The 25,047-nt window shown below is 43.5% G+C and overlaps 1 protein-coding gene and 1 long non-coding RNA gene across 4 annotated transcripts in view; one reads left to right on the forward strand and one right to left on the reverse strand.

Annotated features, from left to right (window-relative positions):
* Window positions 1-10,595: 10,595 nt before the first annotated feature.
* DDIT4 (DNA damage inducible transcript 4) lies at window positions 10,596-14,314 on the forward strand. Its single transcript, XM_042459561.1, has 3 exons — window positions 10,596-10,778; window positions 11,487-11,751; window positions 12,838-14,314. The coding sequence occupies exons 2-3, from the start codon at window positions 11,571-11,573 to the stop codon at window positions 13,329-13,331; spliced, it is 675 nt and encodes a 224-aa protein (XP_042315495.1). The 5' UTR covers window positions 10,596-10,778; window positions 11,487-11,570; the 3' UTR covers window positions 13,332-14,314.
* A 4,701-nt stretch (window positions 14,315-19,015) lies between these two features.
* LOC121924754 overlaps window positions 19,016-25,047 on the reverse strand; it is a 61,202-nt gene continuing 55,170 nt past the window's right edge. Inside the window, exons 1-3 of one of the 3 annotated variants that reach the window (XR_006102707.1) lie at window positions 24,615-24,723; window positions 20,444-20,599; window positions 19,016-19,824 (exon numbers count right to left, since the gene is read on the reverse strand). This is a non-coding gene — a long non-coding RNA (uncharacterized LOC121924754). Of the gene's footprint in view, window positions 19,825-20,443; window positions 20,600-24,463; window positions 24,523-24,614; window positions 24,724-25,047 lie in introns of those variants that run through there. The other 2 variants (XR_006102708.1, XR_006102709.1) reach the window with 2 other exon arrangements.

A 25,047-nucleotide genomic window follows, 5' to 3' on the forward strand; every position in this document is an offset into this window, starting at 1 on the left:
TTAAGAAAATTTGGACCAACCCTCCAGTCTAAAATAACACAAAGCCATCCCACAAAGCAGTAACTTTGTTTTTCTCTCCCCCGTGAGTGAAAAATGGCCAGACCCAAAATTAGGGTGCATCTACACTATAGAAATGGTGTAGTTTGACACCACTTTAAATGCTTTAGCCTTTTCTGCCAAAGAGTGCTGGTGCCTCACAAAACTACACATCCCAGGATTCTGTAGGAAGGAGCCATGGCAGATAAAGTGGTGTCAAAGTGCCTTATTTCTACAGTGTAGATGCACAAGATTTTGTGGCCTGTGGGTCAATCAGCACATAAATTACAATGGACCCAGAAGGATTTAAGCAGTCCAGTGTTTAAAAGTGACAGCAGCAAAATTATTTATATATACCTTCTGAACAGTATATTCCAAATCCACTTTATCTCAGGAATAATTCTAAAATGGTTGTAGTAAAGTGCGTTCCTAGATCTGGGTGGAAGAGATTTTAAAATGATTTTTTATTATACTTTCCGCCCCAGCTGTCATGAGAACTGAAGGACATTTTCCCTTCATCCTCTCACTGTGGAAGCCATCAGTATAATCTGAAATTGGTTATATGTATATGAATTAGTTAGAGAGCCAGTGCGGTGTAGAGATTTGGGTTTTGGATTAGCTGCCTGTAAATTGCTTTGAACATCCCAGAAAAGCAATATGTAAAGAGTTAAATAATTTTTTTTTTAAAAACCCAACCCTGCCTTTGATAGGAAATCTGGTCACTTTGGGATTTGCCTGGACATATCAAGAGCGGGACAATATAATGACTTAACAAGTGTGAGCTTGGAAATCCCCTTGGCAATCTCACCTCATCTACAAACTCAGGAGGTGGCCTTGGCCAGCTGGTATCTCTGCCTACTCCTCCTCTACCAGCCTTCCCACCCCAGATGCATTTGGAAATAATATTTCTGGTACTGTATACCTGAGAGTGTTCTTGTAAGCATAATGTGGGTTAAGAGCTCTCAGCACTCCCAAAACACTATATAAAATGCTGAGTAGCAGTATTATAATTAGGTTAGGCATTTTAATTGAGAACCAGGTTGGTGTGATATTTTAAGTGTTGGACTACAATTCTGGAGACCAGGGCTCAAATCCCTGATCAGCAATGGAAACCCACTGAGTGACCATAGGCAAGCCACACTCCCTCAGCCCTAGAGGAAGGTAATGGCAACCCACCTCTGAACAAATCTTGCCAAGAAAACCCTGTAATAGGTCAGCCTTAGGATCATAATAAATCAGAAATTACTTGAAGAAACACAACATGTGAATTTATGCACGACCAACCCTACCACTAGGCAGAGTGAGACAGTCGCCTTAGGCATCTAATTTTAGGTATCGCATTGCAAGTTATTTAACTGGATACGGTTGGATCCAAATTTATTGATTATATTATAATTGTATGTTTAATTGCCAGGGAGAAGCACTTGGATAAGGTACAAAAATAACTTGGTGAATGTTGATACTGTACACCTTGAGCTTGTTGTTGTGTGCCTTCAAGTCGTTTCTGACTTATGGCGACCCTACAGTGACCATATCACAGGGTTTTCTTGGCAAGTTTCTTCAGAGGGAGTTGCCATGGCCAACCTCTGAAGCTGAGAGAGTGTGACTTGCCCAGGGTCACCCAGTGGGTTTCCATGGCCCAGTCAGGATTCAAACCCTGGTCTCTGCAGTCATTGTCCAGCACTCAGACCGCTACGCCACACGGGCTCTCACACCTTGAGTGGCAGAGGGAGGATGCAATTTGTACTTCTGCCTCGGGCAGCAAAATATCATCAGTAAGTGCTGAGGGAAAGGCAAATGATCTGAACCCCAGTCTATCTACTGCTGAGTAAATGCTCTTGCATAGTCTTATCTTTCCATAAAAGACAGATGGACAGCTAGGTAAGATTAGATTAGATTAGATTGACAGGAACTTCAAACTCCTTCATGAATTTGTGTAAATGATGACGAGGATAATGCAGCTGAGCAATGGTTATACATTATTACTGCTCAATTTCACAACACGGAGTGAGAGAGGCTATTCACAGGAAGAGTGTGTCTGCATGTGTGTGTAGCAGAGTGTGTGTGTGTGTGTGTGCACGTACATAGGAGTGTGTGTGTCTGTGTGTGTGTGTGTGAGAGAGAGAGAGAGAGAGAGAGATAACATGATAATCACTGTTGCTGGAGGCTTGGTATGTTTTGCTTTATGACAGCTAATAAAAATGCCTGTAAATTTCCATTAGAAGAGGTTTTCAAACTTTTCTTTCATAGCTTTCTAGAGAATAAGAGCGATTCATTAATCTTCCTCCTCTCTCATTTGCTGATCTAGGTAACCACCTCCACTGGATTCCTCTTATGCCAAGACGCAGAAGCAAGTATGCCAATGATGGCTACTTGCACAGAAAAATACTGGGGGAACATTTTTATGAGTTACCAGTCGCTTGTCATCCCTGTAAAAGTGTTATGCTTGTAGGGGAGAAGAAGCAGTGATGAACTGACGGAGGGCAAAATAATCTGTATTTAACAATGTGCTTTGTTGACTTATAGCGACTGACACACATTTGAATGCACCCCATCCCCACTGTGCCCCAAAACAATTTTTTCCCAGTGGATTCTGGTACTGTATACTACAGTGGATTCTCAACATGCATTAAAGGCCAAACAGACACCAAGACAGGATTGGTTTAAGAATTTAGGCAGTGCCAGGACAGTGCCTGCAACCCATAAATAACTTGTTTTGGTGCATTCTGTTGCTATTTTGCTCTAATTTCAAGGGAAAACTGATTGTATCCGGGGAATAATAAAATAATGGGGTCATTTGGGATATTTTACGAGGCAAGGACTGGCTTAGCCTGAGGCAAATAATAAAGTGCTTTCTTTTTGCTTTGCAAAGTGCATATCATAGCACCATACAAGCAAAACAGGACCATGGCTGACAGGAGAGTCGAAATGGATTATTATTTTATTTTATATTATTTTATTTATTTATTATTATTTTAAAAATCTGTCACATTTTGAAAGCAGGAAGAACAATGCCTCCTTTTTAAAACTGTTTTTAGCTACAGCTGTAAAGTGCTGGCACATCTCAGAAAAGCAATATGTAAAATACAAATAGTTAAATTTATAAAAATGCAACCCCTTGTCTTTGATGGGAAAACCGGTCACTTTGGGATTTGCCTGGACATATCAAGAGCAGGACAATATAATGACTAAACAAGTGTGAGCATGGAAATCCCCTTGGCAATCTCACCTCATCTACAAACTCAGGAGGTGGCCTTGGCCAGCTGGTATCTCTGCCTACTCCTCCTCTACCAGCCTTCCCACCCCAGATGCATTTGGAAATAATATTTCTGGTATACCTGAGAGTGTTCTTGTAAGCATAATGTAGGTTAAGAGCTCTGAGCATTCCCAAAACACTATATAAAATGCTGAGTAGCAGTATTATTATTAGATTAGACATTTTAATTGAGAACCAGGATAGAGCAGTGATTTAAGTGTTAGACTACAGTTCTGGAGAACAGGACTCGAATCCATGCTCAGCCATGGAAATCCATTGTTTGGGGTTCCATGGCAAGTCACACTTTCTCAGCCTCAGAGCAAAACAAAGGCAACCCCCCTGAAGAAATCTTGCCAAGAAAACCCCATGATAGGTTTGCCTTAGGGTCACCATAACTCAGAAATGACTTGAAGGCACACAACATTTTAATCACGATGATCTGGATTTCCCAGATGTCTATTTGGCGCTGGTGGGAAAGAAGGATTGGCCAAACATAGGAGTTTATCACACAAAGAAGATCAGGAGTTTATTTCGTGAATATCCCACAAAAATCGCGTAATTTTATATGACGTTGCGTAAAACCCACCATTAAAGTGGTCACAAAGAAGCATTAACACGCATCTTTTTACTTTTAGGATTTCAGCGACAATGCATTTCCAATATTGTTTTATTTGCGCAATTACTTGCCATTTTCGCTTTATTTGTGGGATGCTTTAAATGTGCTTTAATCTCTCTTTAATGCTGAAATTAGTGATAAACTCCATAAGCCATAGTGTGGAATGTTACCTTTTAAATGTACTTATTTATGCAGTTTGCTGGAGGGATAAATAACTTGTCATCATTAATGCTACATGATTGTTATTAAGTGGTGCATTGCTTTAGTTGTTTCATTGATGGTTTAAAAAAAAAACTTCAAGACTGACAACAGAATGGCATAAAAAATGGAGGTGAAAATCACTCGAAATACCTCTGAAAATTTCCCAGAATTCCCATAAAAATAACCAAATCTGGCCTTAATGACCAGAAGACTGTTACTGACTATGTTGGTATAGCTATACTAATATATGGGGTGGTGGCAGGAGGAATAAGGGTGGCAATGAATGAAATAAAGTGTTGGAAATAGGTTATTGGAAATTAATCACAGAATCATAGAGTTGAAAGAGACCACAAGGACCATCCAGTCCAACCCCCTGCCATGCAGGAAATCTCAATCAAAGCATCCCTGACAGATGGCCATCCAGCCTCTGTTTAAAGACGTCTAAGGAAGGAGACTCCACTACACTCTGAGGGAGTGTGTTCCACTATTGAACAGCCCTTACTGTCAGTTCCTCCTAATGTTGAGGTGGAATCTCTTTTCCTGGAGCTTGCATCCATTGTTCAGGGTCCTATTCTCTGGAGCAAGAGAAAACAAACTTGCTCCCTCCTCAACATGACATTCCTTCAAATATTTAAACAGGGCTATCATAATTTGTTTTATTTATATACCGCTATTCCAAAGATCTTAGCGGTGAAAAGCAAGTAAGCTAATTAGCAAGTAAGCTAATGAAGTTTATCATGAAGTTAATCAAACGGGAGGAATTTCTCTTAAATTCGAATGAAAAGAAAGTGGGGCCAGAACGCATTCACTTAAAGTTGCTAGTTTTGCACAATTACGTGAATGTGCATTGCATTCAAACTGGCTCCCCATTGCCCAAAAATAGATGCCATTGCCCGAATTTGCGTGTGGCAGTCTATCATGCAATAATGTGAAACCCCATGATTGCGTTGAGACTGACTTCCCATTGCCCGAATTTGTGTGTAGTGGATTATCACGCAATAACATTAAACCCCATGATTGAGTTCAGATTGCCATCAGATTATACTTCCAATTTCCCTTGTCTGATAAACTCCCATGTCACCCCTTAGCCTTCTCTTCTCCAGACTGAACATCCCCAGCTCCCTAAGACGTACAGGACATGGTTTCCAGACCCTTCACAATTTTAGTCACCCTTCTTTGGACATGCTCCAGTTTCTCAATGTCCTTTTTGAATTGTAGTGCTTAGAACTGGACACAATAGTCCAGGTGGGGCCTCACAAAAGCAGAATAGAGTGGCAATATTACTTCCCTTGATCCACTATTGATGCAGCCTAAAATTGCATTGGCCTTTTTAGCTGCCATATCACACTGTTGAAATAGATTGTTTGAAGTGGGCCAAGATTTTGTCTGGCTTTTATTCCCACTATGGTACATACCTGGGAGGGGGGATGTATGTAACCACCAGCACATTACACAGTACACCAACAGGAGCACAATGATTAAGGTCCCTAAAGTATTATAGTCCCACCTAAAGTACCATAATTCCCACTCCTATGCTATGCTGGTCGTCACATCCCCCACGAGGTGCTGAACTTAAATCCCAACTGCAGCAGACCCAATGAAATGAATGGTACTTCGTAGGTTCCTCCTTTTCCCATGAGTCTCATTGATCTCAGTGGATCTACACTAGTTAGGACAAAAATTGGATGTAGCCTAATATTTGTTCAAAGCTAGGCTCAGCCTAGCTTCCAAAGCTTTGTAAGGCCAGGGTGGGCCATTGTCTGGGCATGTCCTGGCTGGTCCATTGAGTTCCTCGGACACCCACTAAAAGAGGGAATAAAATCACTTCACATCGACATCGACCCATATGAATCCATTGCTATTGCCATCCTCTGACGCTGAGAGAGTGTGACTTGCCCAAGGTCACCCAGTGGGTTTACACAGCTGAGCAGGGATTCAAAACCTGGTCTTTGGAGTCATAATTCAGTGCTCAAACCACTGAATCAGAGACCACCAGTCATGTCAACCCTATTGCTTTAGTCGGTTTATTCTACTCTATGCCTCATGAGACAGCATGGTGTAGTGCAGTGATTCCCAAAGTTTGGTCCTCCAGGTGTTTTGGGCTTCAGCTCCCAGAATTCCTGACTGCTGGCCAATGTGTCCAGGGCTCCTGGGAGTTGAAGTCCAAAACACCCGGAGGACCAAAGTTTGGGGATCACTGGCATAGTGATTTGAGCACTGGTCTATGACACTGACGACCAGGGTTCAAATCCCCGCTTGGCCATGAAATCCACTAGGTGACATTGGGCAAGTCACAATCTCTCAGTGTCAGAGGATGGCAATGGCAAACCCCCTCTGAACAAATCTTACCAAGAAAACCCCATGATAAGGTCACAATAAGTTGGAAACAACTTGAAGGCAAGCAACAACAACAACAACACCTTAAAATATGTGATCAAAATAAACAAGACAAATTTGCCACCACTTTTTCCAAGCCAAGAAATTTCAATGGGAAGTTGAAGGCTTTCACGGCCAGAAATTTTTTTGTGGCGTTTTCGGGGTATGTGGCCATGTTCTGGAAGAGTTTATTCCTGACGTTTCACCAGCATCTATAGCTGGCATCTTCAGAGAATGCTGGCATGGGAGTGAGTGGTGTGTGTATGTCTGTGTGTATATACACACATATACTGTGTGACTCTTGGTAAGAAATTTCCATTCTGGGAGTATGAATGGTCCTAAACCCAGCCATAAAACAAGTCTAGAAACCTATGCTCCTGAGCAGGAATTGGCCCAAGTGAATTGAAATGTGGTGTGTACGTGCGCGGGAGGGATTTCTCCAAGAATCTGGTTCACATTTCCTTTTGGTCGTGTTGAATTTCCTTTAACTCTCCTCCCAGGGATGATTCAAACCATCCCAGAAGGTGGAGTGGAGCTGACCGCCTGCTGAGTAAAAGACATGCTGTCTCCACCAGCAGATGGGGAGGGAAAGGACTGAAGGGCAGAACAGTGGCCCCCCTTTCCCAGGATGGGCAGGCCAAACCTGTGTTAAGTTTTGGTTTTTCCTACATCTGCAGCCTGAGTGTGCGAATGTGTAGACTGCAGTGTGACTTAGGCTGCATCTACACTGCAGAATTAATGCAGTTTAACACCGCTTTAACTTCCAGGGCAACATGCTATGGAGTCCTGGGATGTGTACAGTAGTTGGTTGTGTGTCACTAGAGCTCTCTGACAAGTTCTCATCAAACTCCAAACCCCAGGATTCCATAGCATGGAGCCATGGCAATTAAAGCGGTGTCGAACTGCATCACTTCTGCCATGTAGATGTAGCCTAGGACAAACATGATTCTGTAAGAAGCAGAAGTGCCTGTATTCTCTGTATTGTAGCACCTTTGAGACTAATTTCCCCGTGTGATAGTCAAAGAAAGAAGTCGAGCTTTTGCAGACCTAAGTCTACTTCCTCAGATGCATTTGGTCAGGCTATGTGTATCAGGTACTTAAGTCTATAAAAGCTCATGCTGCCAACTTCTTTCTTTCAGTTTGTCTCAAAGGTGCTACAAGATCTCTCTACATACTGATTCTACAGATGAACATGGCTAGATCTTTGTATTTTCTGTTTATGATATCTCTCCACCAATACTATCACCTTGTCAAACTGCATCAGGTCTGCAGTGTGGATGCAGCCTCAGTCTGGCCTCCCACTGGGTGGCCAGATGGCCTCAGCGCAAAGGAGGACAAGGCTCCATGAAATGAAGGACACTCAAGAAAAATGGAGGGACATGCCCAAACAAAAGCTAAAAAACACTCCTAGAAATGTAAACCCATACTTCTTAGCTGTGCTCAAAACAGAAGACACTGTGACATTCCTCCTGGGGAGAAGGTTGAAATGGAGGGCATGTCCTGGAAAAGGAGGACCTCTGGTCACCCTGGGCCTCTCCGCACTGACCTCTTGTTATGCCAGGTCGAATGTTTCCCATGCTTGTTTTAAGCCCCTTAACGGCAACCCTGATCAAGGTGAGCCCAGCCTCATCCATTTAAAGCCAGGAGACTTTCCTTCCTTCCAGGAAAAACCCAGGCTGTGACTCAGGCTTACTAAAACACCTCCACTCCATATTCTTTTTTTAAAAAAAGGGGGACAATCTAGTTTGCAGAGTTTCCTCCTTTCTGATGAAATGGTCTTGCTTTCTTGCAAGGGCCTCCCAATGCCTCCCTCCTTTGGCCCTTATCTTGAGCTCTCTGATGCAATGGCTGCAGTTTTTGCAGGAGGAGGAGGAGGAGGAGGAGGAGGGAAGCTGGAAGGCACTAGGGCCTCCTGCCTTTGCCTATGTCTTTGCTCCAGCTGGGGCTGGATCCTGGGGCAGAGGAGGAAGGATTAGCACCCATCCTACGTGCGGAGTCCACCGTCTGTCCCATCCTCCCCTCACCCACCCAGCCACCCACCACCTTGGCTGGAGGGATTGCAACAAAAATCCCATTTATCAGCTGCTGGCTTTGGAGAGCCGGGGGGGGGGGGAGCCAGGGTGCAACAGTGTTGTGGAAATGTGAATTTTGTCAGTGCGTGTCACTCGTTGGCACGACATGTGTTGCAAGCACTGGGCTTTCCTTCCCCTTCCCTGACAAGAGTGCTTTTGGGGAGTTTGGTTTGATCCCAGACTAAACGGCAGCACTGGGTTCCTCTTGATCTTTTGCAAAAACTGGGGAGGACCCATGGAGGAACTAGATTTTGTTGTGGTTGTTGTATGCCTTCAAGTTGTGTCCGGTTTATTGTCACCCTATCATGGGGTTTTCTTGGCAAGCTTTTGTTCAGAGGAGGTTTGTCATGGCCTTCCTCTAAGGCTGAGAGAGTGTGACTTATCCATGTTTGTTGTGTGTCTTCAAGTAGTTTCCGATTTATGGCCACCCTAAGGCGGTTCGCACTCTCTCAGCCTCAGAGAAAGGCCATGGCAAACCTCCTCTGAATAAAAGCTTGCCAAGAAAACCCCATGATAGGTTCTATCATGGGGTTTTCTTGTCAAGGTTTTGTTCAGAGGAGGTTTGCCATGGGCCTTCTCTGAGGCTGAGAGAGTGTGACTTGCCCAAGGTCACCCAGTGAGTTTACATGGCTGAGCCAGGATTCGAACCCTGGTCTCCAGAGTCACAATCCAACATTCAAACCACCACACAATACTGGCTCTCATAACAAAGTATAATAAAATCCCAAATCCACAAAAGAGCTATACCTTTATTGGACCAATTATAATGTCTCAACAAAGGGATCACTGTCTGGTGGATTTGGGATGTTTCCAGATAAAAGAGCCTAGAATCTTCCAGAAAACCTGTGTGCTTTGATTGTGAGTTCCTGCATGGCAGACTGGGGTTGCACTGGATGGCCCTTAGGGTCTTTTCCAACTCTTATGATTCTATGTGTGACCAAGGTGGGTTCTCATGGCCCAGCCCGAATTCGAACCCTGGTCTCCAGAGTCATAGTCCAACACTACGCAACGCTTGCTGTAGGGACGATTATTTATTTAGAGGAGAACCAGCGTGGTGTAGAGTATTAAAACTGTGACTCTGGAGAACAGGGTTCGAATCTCCACTTGGCCATGGAAACCTATTGGATGGCTTTGGGCAAGTCGCACTCTCAGCCTCCAAGGATGACAATGGCAAACCACCTCTGAAGAAACTTGCCAAAATATAATAATATATTTATATAATATTTATTTATTTATTTATACCCCCACTCTTCAGCCAAAAGGCTATCAGAGCGGCTTACAAACTGGTAATTAGGCATTTGATAGGTGGGGGTATGTGATTTCTCTGGGATCCAGCTACAAAATGTGTATGTTTTCTTTAATTCTCCTGTCAATTTATAGAGAGACTCCATGAATTTAATAGAATTTAATGATGAGGCGGGATATAAATAAAATTTATTATTAATTTATTAAGAGCATTTTCTTAGGCAAGGAACCCTCAGAGGTGGTTTTGCCAGTTCCTTCCTCTGAAATCTAGCCTACATGGTCTAGTATTAATTATCTAGTATATTATTATTATTATTATTATTATTATTATTATTATTAATTGTCGGCCTCCCATCCAAGAACCAACCAGGGTTGACCCTGCTTAGCTTGGAAGAACATTGGTGCCTTTAGGGTACTGCATTGAGGCCCCTCAGTTGCTAGGCGCAACTGCGCATGCGCCCCCTTTCTAATCTCCCCCTCTCCTCCTTCTGCCTATTGTTCTGCTCTCCTTACCCTCCCCGTTCCCTCCGCGGCTGCTGCTGTTGTCGAGGCTCTTCCTTCACTCGCTCCCCCCTCCCCCACCCCCGTCCTGCGCTTCACCTCCAAAACAAAAAGGGGGCGTGTCACCCGGGCTGCTGTAACCGGGCAGGAAAGAACGTTGTGAACGTGCGCTCGCTCGCCATTGGATCATCCCCGCTCTCGCTTCCAGCCAATCGGCGGCGGCGGGGGAAGGGGGTGCGCGCAGAGAAGGGGCGGGGCTTCCCCGCTGACCTGAGTATATAAGGGCCGGACCGGGGGGTTGGAACCGCAGTGCCAAGAGAAGGGCGGCCGAGGGAGAATCGGGAGGGTAGGTAGGGAAAGGGACTGCCAGCACCATCACCATCACGCCCACGGCTTCAGCTGCTGCTATTACTACTGAATACCTCAACGGTGCCTTCTTCCTGCTGCTACCTCGACAGGCACCCTGAAGCCTTAGGTAAGCCTCTCCTTCTCTACCTGGATGCCACTTTGCACTTCCAAGGTATGGAATCCTGGGATTTGTAGTTTGCCACAACTACAAATCCCCGCCTAACCATAGCATTTGAGCCATGGGAGTTTAATGGCTGCAGAAACAATCCAGGTTGGCACTGCTTTAACTGCCCTGGCTCAAATGCTATGGAATCCTGGGATTTGTAGTTTTGTGGGACATTAGGGTTTTTTCTTTGTCAGAGAGGTCTTGGAGCCACAACGAAACTACAAATCCCATACATTGAGCCATGGCAGTTAAATCTATTATTTCTGTGGTGTGGATGCAGCTTTAATCTCCTCTTTATCCGGCTGCATCTGCGCTGCAGAAATAATGCAGTTTGGCCTCACTTCGTTTGCTGCGGCCCAATGCTGTGGCATCCTGGGATTTGTAGCTTTGGGAGATATTTGTAGTTTTGTGGAATGCTGTGCTGCCCTGGGATTTGTAGCTTTGTGAGATATTTAGCACTCCCTGCCAGAGTTCTGTTCACTTCATTTTACATTGATAGACTACAGATCCCAGGATTCATGGAGCCATGACCATTACAGCAGCACCAGATTTTTAGATTGCAAACTTGAGGGCAGGGAACCATCTGGATAACTATCTGTAAGCTGCTCTGAGAGCCTTTAGGGTAGATCTTCTTTGCTGATGTGTTTCCTCTCTTTTGCCCCCTTGCAGAGCCGCCTTACAATCCGTTTGCCAATCCGGTGGTCTTCCAACCCAGTCTCCAAAGGAAAGGAGAGGAAGAAGAAGAAAGACACGATGCCTGTCTCCTGGGACGGCTTCTCCTCCTCACTGCCTCCCATCCCGGAGCAGAGGGAAAACCCGCCTGCCTTTTCGTGGGACAAGAGCGCCTACCAGGAAGCCACCCCTGGCCGCCGGACCGGCCGCCTGGAGAGCTCCGACTGCGAGTCCCTTGACAGCAGCTTGAGCTCCGAAGGAGGTAAGACCCCAGTTAAAGGTGGCTGAAAATGTTAAATGAAGTGAACAGCCTTCCCCTAACCACAGTTGTGGTGGGACTGCAACTCTCATCATCTCCAACCAAGATGGTTGGAGGTAATGGGGGTGTTGTAATGGTTTGAGTGTTGGACTAGGCTCAGCCATGGAAACCCATTGGGCGGCACTGTTCAATTTGCACTCTCTCAGCCTCAGAGGAAGGCAGTAGCAAACCCCCTCTGAACAAATCTTGCCAAAACAGCCTCATGATAGGGTTGCCGTACTTTGGATGTGATTTCCAAGGCACACAACAAAATCCAGCTGTATTCAAAGGCTAGGGTGCATCTACACTGTAGAAACAATGCAGTTTGACACTCCCTTTAAGTGCTGTAGCGCCATCCTATGGAATCCGGGGATTTGTAGTCTTTAGTCTTCTCTGGCAAAGCATGCTGTCCCTCACTTAAACTGCAAATTTCAGGATTCTGTAGCCATGGCAGTTAAAGTAGTGTCAAACAGCATTATTTCTATAAGGTAGATGCATCCCTAGCCCTCAAAACATTGGTGGGGGCAGATGAAGGATGCCATTTTGGGAAAAGTATATATGCCTGCAGATCGGAGAGGCTTGCATAGAGTTTACTGGCAGAAGCCTAGCAATGTCTTCTCATTTTCCTTCTCTTTGCATGTCCCCCGCCATCTTTTAATTGGCATAACAGCTTTGTCAGTTTGCAGTTCTCTGCATGGCTCCCCCCCCCCCCGCCTTATGAGTAAGCTGTTAGTACATGCAAAATTGGGTTGCTAGCTGCTTTACTGATAGCCTGAAGTGGGTTGTGGGAAGGAACAACACTGTGTGGTATTATTCAGCATTAAAAGGGCTGAATAGAACTGGAGAGGCATAAAGGGAAAAGAGGGACATAGCATTTTCTTTGTTGCCAGCATTCCTCTTCATGGGGTCTTGAGGAGGCCTATGTGAGAAGTGGTTCCCTTGGCTTTGTTGCATGCAGGTGTTTGAGGCTTAGTGATTCCAGGAGGGGGCTGTGACCAAACTAGATTGCACAGGAGTCATGGGCTGTGTTCTTTCTCTCTCCATTTGCAGATGCCCAAGAATATCTGGATGAAGTGTCCTTGCCAGACTTTGACTTGTTAAATGATCCTGAGGATGAACTCCTGTGTGCCAATCTCATGAAGCTAATCCAAGTCAGTCTGAACAAAGCGAAGATCAACTCCAATCGGTCCTCTAGGCTACTGATGCCAAACCAGCTGGTCACCCAAGTTGGCAAGGAGCTGCTTCACTTGGCTTACAGAGAGCCCTGTGGCTTGCGCGGGGCCCTCATTGACCTGTGTGTGGAACAAGGGAAGGGGTGCCATAGTGTGGGGCAGATTGCTGTGGATCCCAGCCTAGTGCCTACCTTCCAGTTGACTCTTGTTTTAAGGCTGGATTCCCGCCTGTGGCCGAAAATCCAGGGACTCTTTAGCTCCAGTTCTGCTTTCTCACCAGGCTTCAGCCAGTCACTGAAGCTCAGCACAGGCTTCAGAGTCATTAAAAAGAAGCTTTATAGCTCTGAACAGTTGCTGATAGAGGAGTGTTGAGATTGTTACCCTCTATTTTCTTCCTGGTGGATTAACTGAGCATTTCCTCTAAAAGGTGGTGGTGACCAGCACCAGGCAAAGCTGGGGGAGGCCTATTTAACTCTAAAAGGGCTGTGGAACATAAGCTGATTTCAAGTGGCTACACTCTGGAGCCACTGTAGGTTAGATTAGATGGAAGTTTGATTTGCAGAGATAGTGGGCAGAGGTAGTCCAAAGAGGAGGCAGGAGATGAGGGTTGAACAAAAATAGCAGTCTGCTTGGTAGTTAGTTCTGACAGAAACAAGCTCCACTTTTGAGTAGGCCTGGCTGCAGTGGGCTAGCTTTAATAAAAGATCCTCATCTGACTGGGGCAACTTTCTCTTTACTTGATTTAGCAGTATTTTTTTCCTTATTTCTCCTGACAGTTGATGAAATAGCAGCAGGGCTGCCACTAAGGGTAGATGAAGGTTTTCCTCTCTTTTTTTTTTTGTTCGTTCTTGTTCAGATTTTTTTAAAGGAAAAAAAAGTAGATAGTAATCAATGGATGTCTGGTGAAAGGTGAGGTGTGTGAACCGTGGTTTGTAAGTGTTAAGGTCTAAAGGGACCAAGAATGTGTAACCTTGTTGTGAAGATGGATATGAAGAAGCTCCACTACTGACACTTAGGGCAGCTAAATAAGGACTTCTGGCTGAAAAGGGGGGAAGGGGGGTTTAATCCACCAAGCACTGCTGTGCAACTCCGTTTGTTTGAATGAAACCAGTGTGGGAGGCACAGGGCACTAGGTGGATTGTGCCCTGTGGGAATCCTGGTGTTGTATGTCTAAAAGAGGGCTGTGAGGGGATGCTGGGGGGAGGGTGGGGGGCAGGGACCCTCACGGTTGGTCTGTGTAGTGCTTCCATTGATTACCATTCACATGGAATACACTTGATGTTCAAGTTTTTGAAGACTTCCTATGCAAATTGGGTTTTTTTACTTTTCTAATAAAAATGTTTCTAATAAACATACCTTTTCCTCTCTTTTCTTTATTCTCATTGACATCCAAGGTAAAGGTGGGAATGATTGCCGCAAACATCCTACTCCTGTGCCACCAACACATGTTCAGGGCTGCGAGCAGCCAAATAGGTTGAATTGTTACCACTACCCTAGAAAATACACTTCAAAAGAGGGCGCATCCACCCTCCTCATCTCATATCTACTTCACTGAGAAAAGGCCATGCCATATGGAACTAGCTTCCAGCCAATCTTACTTTGGAGTTCATGTGTTCTGTTGTCAAATGATATCTGGAAATAAGTACATTGCTTTCTCAGTCTGGTTAATACACTCTCACCATGCAAGCTGGAGCTGCATAACACTTCTAAAACCTCCAACAAAAATCTGGGTGAATGTCATACCTTTTCTTTTGCATATTGTCCAGCTCTTTGATCTAAAAGCAGAGACTAGTGAACAAGTCCAAAAGGAATAACACAGAATTGTTGGCCACACTCAATATGGGTTTGGCCAAGGATGGTATTGTGGCCCAAACCTCTATTGTCTCTCCTGCCACCTTGGCTCCTAAATCTAGGCTATCAGTTTATCTAGCAGACAAAAAGACCTGTATAGGTGCCAATTATATTGAAGAAAACTATAGGCATCTAGGCATATGAAGTATGGACCTATTGAGGCATTTGGGTGATCAGCGTTTCCCCATTTCTGACTTTCTGTCCCATTAAATCCAAAATCACCATGTGATAGGCCCTAGCATTGGACATCTGCCGCTTGTAGTCTTCCTTCTTAACCATTCCTTTTGGGGAAGGGTGAACACACTAATGGGGAGAATGTGGTTGCTATTCCTGAATGAACAGTGGAATTTTGAGTGTGCAATAGTATAAAAATGGCACTGGTGCTGCTAGCATATGTTCGAAAGATAATTAAAACACATAAACAGAAGAAATGGTTTCCTTAACTGCCAGAGTCTTGCCAATGGAAAAGGACAACAAAGAGGGGCCCACCTGGCCATTTTCAGCAGGGGAAAGCATGGGACTGACTACCGAGGAAACCCTCTCTGAAAATGTAACTTAAATCCTAAGTATTTTAAGTTGTAAGCCCATATGTGAAGGGAAGACTACTGAGATCATTGGCTCTATATCCAGACTGTATTTGTTCTTAGGACAATAATACTAAGGGAAAGGTGGGAATCATGAGGTCATCTAGATATTGGAGTACCCACTGGCTAGGGCTGATGGGATGTGCAGTCCAACAACTTCTGGAAGGCCAGAGTAATTGTGCCCCCTTCCCTGTAAAGCTCCCAGGAGCCCTAGCCCTCAGATCCCAATGGCAAGGGATACTTGGAGTTGAGATCCTGATGTATCGAAAGGATCACATATTCCCCACCCACACTCCACACTAAACGCAAGAAATTCCAGTATGCTCTTGCAAATTAATTTTGTTGCAAGAAAAACTACCTGCGGCATAAGCTTGTGCCTGGAGTTCGTCTTGTCAAATATAGAAACTGTAACCTGAGAAGGGCAATACATACACACACGCTGGTGTTGCAACTAAGGCTAGCGAGTTCCAGAATGTACGCGTAGCAAGGAGAAAGTAGTAGCACAATCCATCCAGCATTTAAGGGTAATCCATTTCTGGGGTTACACAGGCTTCATTGAGCAATGCTATACTTTTGCTTTGTCACGTTTAATGTTACACCCCTGCTGCATTAGTAGCAGAGCTTGGAAAGTTATTTTTAAAAAGGTTATTTGTTTTAGTGACTTCTTACAGTGTTTGAAAAGTAACTCACTTGACAAAGTTGGAAAACTAACTTGCTATGGAAAACAGAGCCATACTGAACCAGATCAAAAGCCTGTCTATACAAACACTGTTCACACAGTTGCTGGCCAGTTGCTGATGGGAAGCCTGCAGCAGGACACTTTCGCCCTCCTGGTTTAAACATCTGATGGTTTGGAACCAGAATACAAGACAAAAGCTTTCACCCATAAGCACCACCCCAAGCCCTTATGGAACATGCTTCCCAGACAAATTCTCCTGTGCCCATTTTCCTATTTGGCATTAGGTGAATTAGCCACCAGGGTCCAAAACACACTGCAGAAATAATCCAATTTGAGACCGCTTCAACTGCCTTGGCTCAGTGCTAGGAAATTCTGGGAGCTGTAGTTTTGTGAGACATTTAGCCTTCTTTGTCAGAGAGCTCTGGTACCACAATAAACTACAGTTCCCAGGATTCCCTAGCACTGAGCCAAGGCAGTTAAAGCAGTCTCAAACTGGATCATTTCTGCAGTGTGTTTTGGAACCTGGCCTATAAAACAGTTTATGTTTTATGATCTGGGCCCTCTCTGTGTATAATCTGTATTTTAACTGTGTTTTAGTTTGAATAGTTTATGTTGTTTTATATTGTATTTGTGTGTTATGATTGTTTTGCCAGCGGCCCACAGAACCCGATCAAATGTCTGTATCGATATAGTAATAACTAACCAGCCCATTAACTAGGAAACTGGGAATTGTAAAACACACAAGTAAATAGTGCAAATAGTTGGGAAAATGTCAGACACAACCACAGAAGCCAGGGAAACGCCACCACAGCCTTGCATTCAGGGAGTGTGTGCATGGGCACATGCCAGCATAGTCTTCCACAACAGAATTCACACCAACAACAGGGATCCAGTTTCAGTATACAAACGAAATCACCAAATGTATGGCAACTGTAGTCTAACAACATCTGGTGGGCCACATGTTTCCTATTTCTGATGTGAAATGAAGCATCAGTGTCCCCACAACAATGACTAGCATAAAACCAATCAGGGGGCTGGGGAACCTGAGTTCTTCCATGTGCTGCTTGCACTAGAGTTTCCACCATCTCTCACTACTGGCAAGGCTGGTTGGGGCTGATGGGAAATACAATCCAACATCATCTGGAAGGCCTCGCATTCCCCAGTTCTGCACTTTTTGATCAGAGACATGAAGCCCATTGCGATGATGGTGAAAACTCTGTCAATGTTTGGGGATTTTGTAAAATAATGTTCTGAATGTTCTGTATAAAATTATATTTTACACACAGAGACATAGTCACACACAAACTATGCAGTGTTACAGCGGTACAGTCAACAAGTGGCATAAAGCTTCTAAGAAAGTTTGTGGAAATACCCAACAAATCTCATGAGTCATACAGAGTGCATTCAGTTTTACAGTGCTGACTATGGCTGTTTGACTTCAGCTTGATGTCAGCAAGTTGCAGGATGGGCAGCAGGTTTCAGTTTCTAGTGAGTGATGCAGAAACAGCATCTGGAGACTGTTGGAGCTGCATATTTAGCCAGGAGAAATATATTCCCATAATGATTAAATATATTGGAAGGAGGCCTGATCGTGCTCTCTTTTGATCAAATGTATTTATGGAAAGGCAGAAAGTATAACGATATAATTACAAAGGTCACCTTGCTCTTTGTGAATCAGGAGTGGACAACTTCAGTGGCACTAGGGAATGTTTTGTTGTTTGTTTTTTTGGCCCCTAGGTTCCATACAAGTTGCCCAAAAAACAACAGCCTCCCAAACCAGGTATGTCTGGAAGACCATTTCTGATTTTGAAAAACTGGTGGCAGAAATCCTATATTGTCAGATGTCATTCTGGCTGTGTCTGACAATGCCAGCCTTCCCCAAAGTTACATTTTCAGCGTGCAGCACCCCAAACAAAGGTCTTCTAAGGTGCTGCAGATCAAGACGCTGCTGGCAAATGATGTCTGCGGTACTCCTGTACTTGTAGGTCACCCTGAGAGCAGACATTTGGAGAGCTTCTACCACAACTGCGTCTCTCAGTGAGCCCCACAACTGGGAGAGCACTCCAGACATCATTTCCAAGTATCCTGATCTGCAGTGCTTTGGAAAGTGTTTGGTTAGGGCACTCCCAGGCTCAAAAAGATGGGTTTGGAGGGTATATTTGGCTATTCTCAATAGTCAACGTGAATCTCAAAAGTTACAAAATTGTTTGGATCTTTAGTTGGGGCACTCCGAGGCTCAAAAAGATAAGTTTGGAGGGTATATTTGCCTATTCTCAACAGTCAACGTGAATCCCAAAAGTTACAAAATTGTTTGGCTCATTCTGTTCATAACTACTGAATAGGATCTCATAACTAGTGAAACGGTGCAAAAGGGCCCTGTAGTCTATTGAAATTGTAAATCTCTACTTTTGGAGCCTTAAAGGAAAGGACAGTTGCTGGTATTGAGCCAAGAAAAATGCAGTCCAGGATGGTGGTGGTGCTGTTGGGAGCTGCCAAAACAGCCTTGAGGGTCACACATGCAGCTCCAGATCCTTCCTTTGCCAACTCCTGTTGGAAAAATAGACAGACTGCTTTCTGAAGAACATAGGGCACAGCAGTAACTTAGAGACCACTCAATGTCACTTGTTGTTGTTGTTGTTCTGTGCCTTCAAGTCATTTATGACTTAAGATGAGGCAAACCTATCATGGGGTTTTCTTGGAAAGTTTCTTTAGAGGGGGTTTGCAATTGCCATTGCCACCCTCTGAGGCTGAGAGAGTGTGACTTGCCCAAAGTCAGCCAGTGGGCTTACATGGCTGAGCCAGATTTGAATCGGGGTCTCTAGAGTCATAGTCCAACTTTCAAACCACTACACTATGATGTCCTCATGTCACTCAAAGACGACTTATTCCACCTAAATATAGATAAAATAACATGATCCTGAATTATGTTTCAAGACCTTATTTATTTATTTATTTATTTACACAAATTTCTCCCAAATGGGACTTAAAGTGGCTCATGGCATTAATTAAAACAAGGCAGATGAATTAAATATTAGCACTAAACAAGGTTTTAAACAAACAACCGAATAAACTACTCTGTAAGCACATAAATACTTTAAAACAGTATAAAACACTGAAAACTATGGCAAGTGCAATTAAATAACACCACACTTGCACCTTCTTAAAAGCCTTTCTGTATAGTCACTCAGTGATCAAATGTTTGGTCAAATGAAAAATCTCCAGCACAGGCATGTCCCACGTCATTTACCAAAATGCCACTGCAATTGGATCAACCTGAATTAGGAACGTCTTGTGCCATAAAAATTATGCTGACTCTCCAGAGAAAGTACTTGTGAACTTGGCAGGTCAGGCTTGTAAAAAAACTTTTAAAGACTGTTGGATCATGTGATGGATCAGCCCATCCACTTAAGACTGTTGGATCATGTAATGGATCAGCCAAAAGGTAGACTGAATGCCAGTGCTGTTTACCTGCTATCTTGGGCAGCCATCTTTTTAAAGAAAAGTCAGGTGTTGAGTTAACTGTGCCAAGCCAGGCTGACTGACTCAAAGACTGACTTTCCTTCTGCTTCCATGGTGCTTCAGTGTCATCACTGTCAGAATCCAGCAGAGGATCTTGCGTATCATCATCATCATCATCATCATCATCATCATCATCATCATCATCATCATCATCACCACTACCTTACATGAGGAATATCTCATCCTCCCAGGGCAGAAACTGTGATGTAGTCAGAGTGATCAAATGTCATAACTGCAAAGTAGGACAAAACACCGTAAAATGTAGTACATTCAAGAAAAACATAGGATGTTACAAGTTAAAAGCTAAAAGCTCTAATACAAATATACATCCATGCTTTATAGTCATGCTCAAAATGGAGGACTTTTTGGAATTCCTCCTGGACAAAACGTTGGCATTTAGGACATGTCCTGGAAAAGGAGGACGTCTGTTTACCCTAGATGTAGTAGTGTTTAAAAATGGTAAAATGTGACTTCTTCCCTTGGTTGCTAGTGAGCCATCAACTGCAATCTGATCTAAGTATCTTCAGCGAAGGCCATCCTCACCATCCTCCCTGCGATAAATGGCCAATGCAGATTTCCTCCACTTTTGCAATTAATTCAGTACATTAAATGCTTATTTTATGTCTCATTCTTGCTTCTCCTGTTCTGCCTCCACCCCTACCCCAATTTTAAGTGGACATTTAAATCTTTCCAAACATTCTTAAAGAATGGCATGACTGTTAATTTAAATACAGATTCGCAGATTTATTTGTGAAAGATAATAAAAATAAGAGGAGCATTTGTTTCAGAATAGGCAGCCCCCAGAGACTGCTTCAGGGATAGTGAGAATGACATTGACATCGGAAACATACCAGCTTATGCTGCAGATAAAAAACCCATAAACTGGTTTCTCCTAAGCTTCATTCTCGGCAAAGAATCCTACATCTGTACACAATACGATGAGTCTCCTCCAGCAGCCGCCCAGCCATTCAGACAATGTCTGTCTGTGCAGATCCTTGAAGAAATCTCTGGAATGAGATCATGGGAGCATCACAAGTATCTGTTAGAAAGTGCTTCTGATGATATCATGAGGTGCAAAATAATCCCTCTTCCAGGAGTAGCAAGTCACAAGTAACACAGTTAGCTGTCATTAGGTGTTTTTGGAGGGTGGGTGGGTAACAGAGATCTAAGAATCTTACATTTCAGAAGTGACATAATGAATGGGAATGACTCCACCCTGTCTTTCTCTCTCTTGATGTAATGTGTAACAATTTATTTCCTTTTTTAGGGCTTTTAAAATGCACTTTGAGTATATATATTTTTTCAAATTTCATGCTATTCTCCATAGGAATAAAAATAAGGAAAGAACAGTAGTAATAATAGCAGTAGTAGTAATGATATGTCTTCAAGTCATCTCTGATGTAGGGCTTTCTTAGCAAGATTTATTATTCAGAAGAGGTTTATCATCACCTTCTTCCATGGGTTAGAGTGTGTGACTTGCCCAAGGTCACTAAGTGCAGTCCTTCTCAGGCCATCTGATATTGGGAACCAGTCATTCATTCATTCAGTATGCCGTCTTTCTCCTAAAATGGAACCAAGGTGGTTCACAAAAGATACTTCCAGGGATTTAAATCCTTGTCTCTCAAAGTCATAGTCCAACACTCATACCACTACACCATGCTGACTCTCATAATGAAAAAGTAGTGAGAACTATAACAAATAATACATTATATGAATTTTTAAAAACATATAGTGGGCCCTCCACATTCACTGGGGTTAAGGGTGCAGGACTGCCATGAAATTGGGAAAAGCACAAATAAAAAATCCCCTGAGATAACACCTCTCTAGTAATCTCTAGGTCCTCCAGCACAAATCTGTGATCAATATCTGCCAGAGGTTGACCATAGAATTGCCCTAGAGGACCTACAAATGCCTAGAGAAGTGTCCTCACTAGGAATCTCTAGGTCAGTTTGCCAGTGATGGCAAACCTTTTAGAGATGGAGCGCTCAACTCAATGGCATTCCTGCACCAGCTGTGGGGAGGAACTTCCAGGGGTGGGACTTCCGGGGCAGTACTTCCCTGAAGACAGTTAAAGGCATGGGAGGGCAGGGAAAGAGGAGGAACAGACATACACCTATTCCTCCTCTCCCTCCACTCTCTTGTGCCTTCAACTGTCTCCATGTGCCCATAGAGACAGCATCATGTGCCAGAGAGGGCACACGTGCCATGGGTTTGCCACCATGACTCTAAGTCCTCCAGTGCAACATCTGGTGGACATCAACCTCAGAATCATGCTTCTCAGCCTTTTGGTTAAGATCAAGTGTGTGTAGTCATGCTGGCGGAGAATATATTAATTAAATCCATGAATAATCAAATCTGCAAAAATCAAAGCCACAAATGTGGAGGAATGACTACAAAGTTAACACAAACATTTAACCTTTAGATGCCTTCCAACAAGTTACACACCAAATTACCTTCTAGATGTAACTCAACATTCTGACCTCTGCATGCACAACTGGTCTAACCCTATTGTTCTTCTGGCAAAGAGGGAGCTTGTGTGTTCACACTGTGAATTTGTGAAACACCCACACCTACATCTGCCAGTTTGGGTGGGATGTGATGCAGAGTTCAAGGCAAACCAAAGCACTTTAGGCATTAAAAAAACCCACACGCTAAAAACAAGACCACCAAAGAGATTCAAAATGCAAAATCCTCTTGGTGAGGTCAGTAGGTTTACCTCTTCCTTGCATTCTCTTGAGTCTTATACTTTGATTGTGAAAACTATGCCACAAGAAAGAATGATTATCTTAACCTACAATTATATGTTTTAAAAAAGGCTTTTACCAGAACGTAATTAAACTGTTTCCAAATTAAAATTCAGTAAAGTCTGCCAGGCAAGGGATTAAAAAACAACAACACTTATCTTGCCTTCAAATCTCAGCATATGAATACCTGGGAGCTTTAGCCACATATTTCTGCAAGTTTAAGATTTCTTTGTCCTGTATTTTCATATACCATCAGCTGTTATATACATGCAATAATGGGGTTCTTCAGCATGTGGAAAAGAAGCACTGTAGTGACTTCTGATAATGGATTCCTTCCTTCATCACTAGTACATGTAGGACTGAGCATTTGTTGTTAACTGTCCTCGAGTTTATCCTGATTCATGGCAACCCTGTGGATGAGACATCTCCAAGACTCCTTATTTTCCACTGCTTTGCTGTAAATTTATATCCCAAAATCCATCCATCTAGCATGCAGTCTTCCTCTCTTTCTACATCCCTCCACCTTTCCTAGCATTATTGTCTTTTCCAATGAGTCATTCCTTTCCATGACGTGACCAAAGTACGGCAGCCTCAACTTTGTCATCTTGGCTTTCAAGGAGATTTCAGGCTTGATCTGTTCTAGGGCCCATTTGTTTGTCTTTTTGGCTATCCATGGTATCCTCAGCACTCTTCTCCAGCACCACATCTCAGATGAATTGATTTTCCTCCTATCCACCTTCCTCATTGTCCAGCTCTCACATCTGTACATGGTAACAGGGAAAACAATGGCTTGCACGATTATAACTTTCACACTCAGTTGCATTTCATACCAATATTAAAACAGGTCCACTGCTACCAGTTAGTTTTCAGGCAAAGTACAAAGTGTTGCTTATTACCACTAAAGCCCTATATGGTTTGAATCCGGGTTGCCTACAAGATTGCCTCCTCCTGTATAATCTGCTCCCATATACTCTGGTGGTAATTTACTTCAACTGAACAGGACTAGACTGGCATTTGTCCTTTTTGGACCTTTTTGCTGGCTGCTCCTAGACTGAGGAATGACCTGCTGGGAAAGATTCAACAGCTAAATATGCTGTCTGAATTTAAAACAGTATTAAAGGCCTATCTTTTCTAACAGGCCTACCCAATATTTATTAAATTATAAATACTATTAAATTGGTATATTTTTTAATTTTATGTCTGGATGATTTGAATGTGTAATGGTAGTCTTAATCCTATGTTTCTGTGTTTTATCCTGGGGGTGGGGTGGGTAAGAATGATGATGATGATGATGATGATGATGATTATTTCAGGAGCCAACGAACCCATTTCTTAATTCACAAGGTGATCTGTCTGCAGAAATAAGGATGGTAGTAATAAAATCTGTACCTGGCTAGTAATTCTTTCGCACTGACAGTGGATCCTAATGTAAGGATACAGCTGGTATTTGGACTGAAACCCTCTGACCTGATCAAGTGCTCCTTCAGGTCCCCATTAGAAATCCAGTAACTGAGGGCCTGAACAGACAGGCCAAAATAAAGCTGCTTCAGGTCACTTTGGAGGTATGCTGTTTAAATGACACACACATCTTAAGAGGCCAGAAGCTGCGCCAAAGCTGGACTCCAGTCCTTAGGACAGGACCATGACTTTGGTGTGGCTTCCGGCCTCTTTGCATGCATCATTTAAACAGCATACCTCCAAAGTGACCCGAAGCAGCTTTATATTGGTCTGTCTGTTCAGGTCCATAGAAACCCACTGGGTGACATTAGGCAAGTCACAGTCTCTCAGCCTCAGAGAATGATAATGGCAAAGCCCCTCTGAAGAAGCTTACCAAGAAAACATCTTGATAGACTCACCTTAGGGTTGCCATAAGTCTGAAATGACTTAAAGACACATAACAACAACAAACAACCCTCCCTCCCCAAAAGCAGGTTACCAGCAGTAGTGCAGATTATACCATGGCCTGCAGTGAGCAGCTGTGAAGCAGCAGTCTTTTTCAATTTCCCACAATGCCCAGGTACATTGCTGCTCTAGAGCACTGTGGGAAGTGTACAATGGAAGGCATTTAATAATCAGCCACTGGAAAGCAAAACAAACCCAAGCAGATAAACAGGTCTTGGTACCTACAGGCCTTCAATAACTGTTCATAGATGCTGATGCCAAGCCTATACTGTATAAAAGCAAAGATGTATTCACATTAAGAAAGAAAACTTGATGTTGGTCATGCTCAATATCCCTGGATCAGGTGTATAAACTGTAGTTCAGAATTTTGTCTTACTGGTCTGCATAGTGTCTAATCCATTCCTCCCCACACTGGACTGTGGTTCAGTGCAAGGAGTGTAGATAAACTAGAAGTCTCAGTTACTGCACTGGGTCATAGTGACTGAAGACACTGAAGGCACCGATGACAACAAAGCTCAGCTTTCTGCTCTACCCATTCCTTGATTCATCTGGCATCTCAGAAATGTCAAGGCATCTTGTCCCATGTTTCGTTCGTACAAAGAAAGAATCTATTCTGTAGAATTCTAAGAATGGGAGCTTTGGAATGGGACTAGTGGGAGGAAAGCCAAGGCAATGGCAATTGGCTGTGGCTAGTAAGCAAGCAAGGACAACAAAGTACAAGGAAAGCCATCAGATGATCCTGACAGAGCAATAAGAGCCTGCTCCTTGTAATTTAAAACTAATAGTTATTACTCTGGAGAAGGAAGCAG

The sequence above is a fragment of the Sceloporus undulatus genome, chromosome 3 (assembly GCF_019175285.1).
Source record: "Sceloporus undulatus isolate JIND9_A2432 ecotype Alabama chromosome 3, SceUnd_v1.1, whole genome shotgun sequence".
NCBI lineage: Eukaryota > Metazoa > Chordata > Lepidosauria > Squamata > Phrynosomatidae > Sceloporus > Sceloporus undulatus.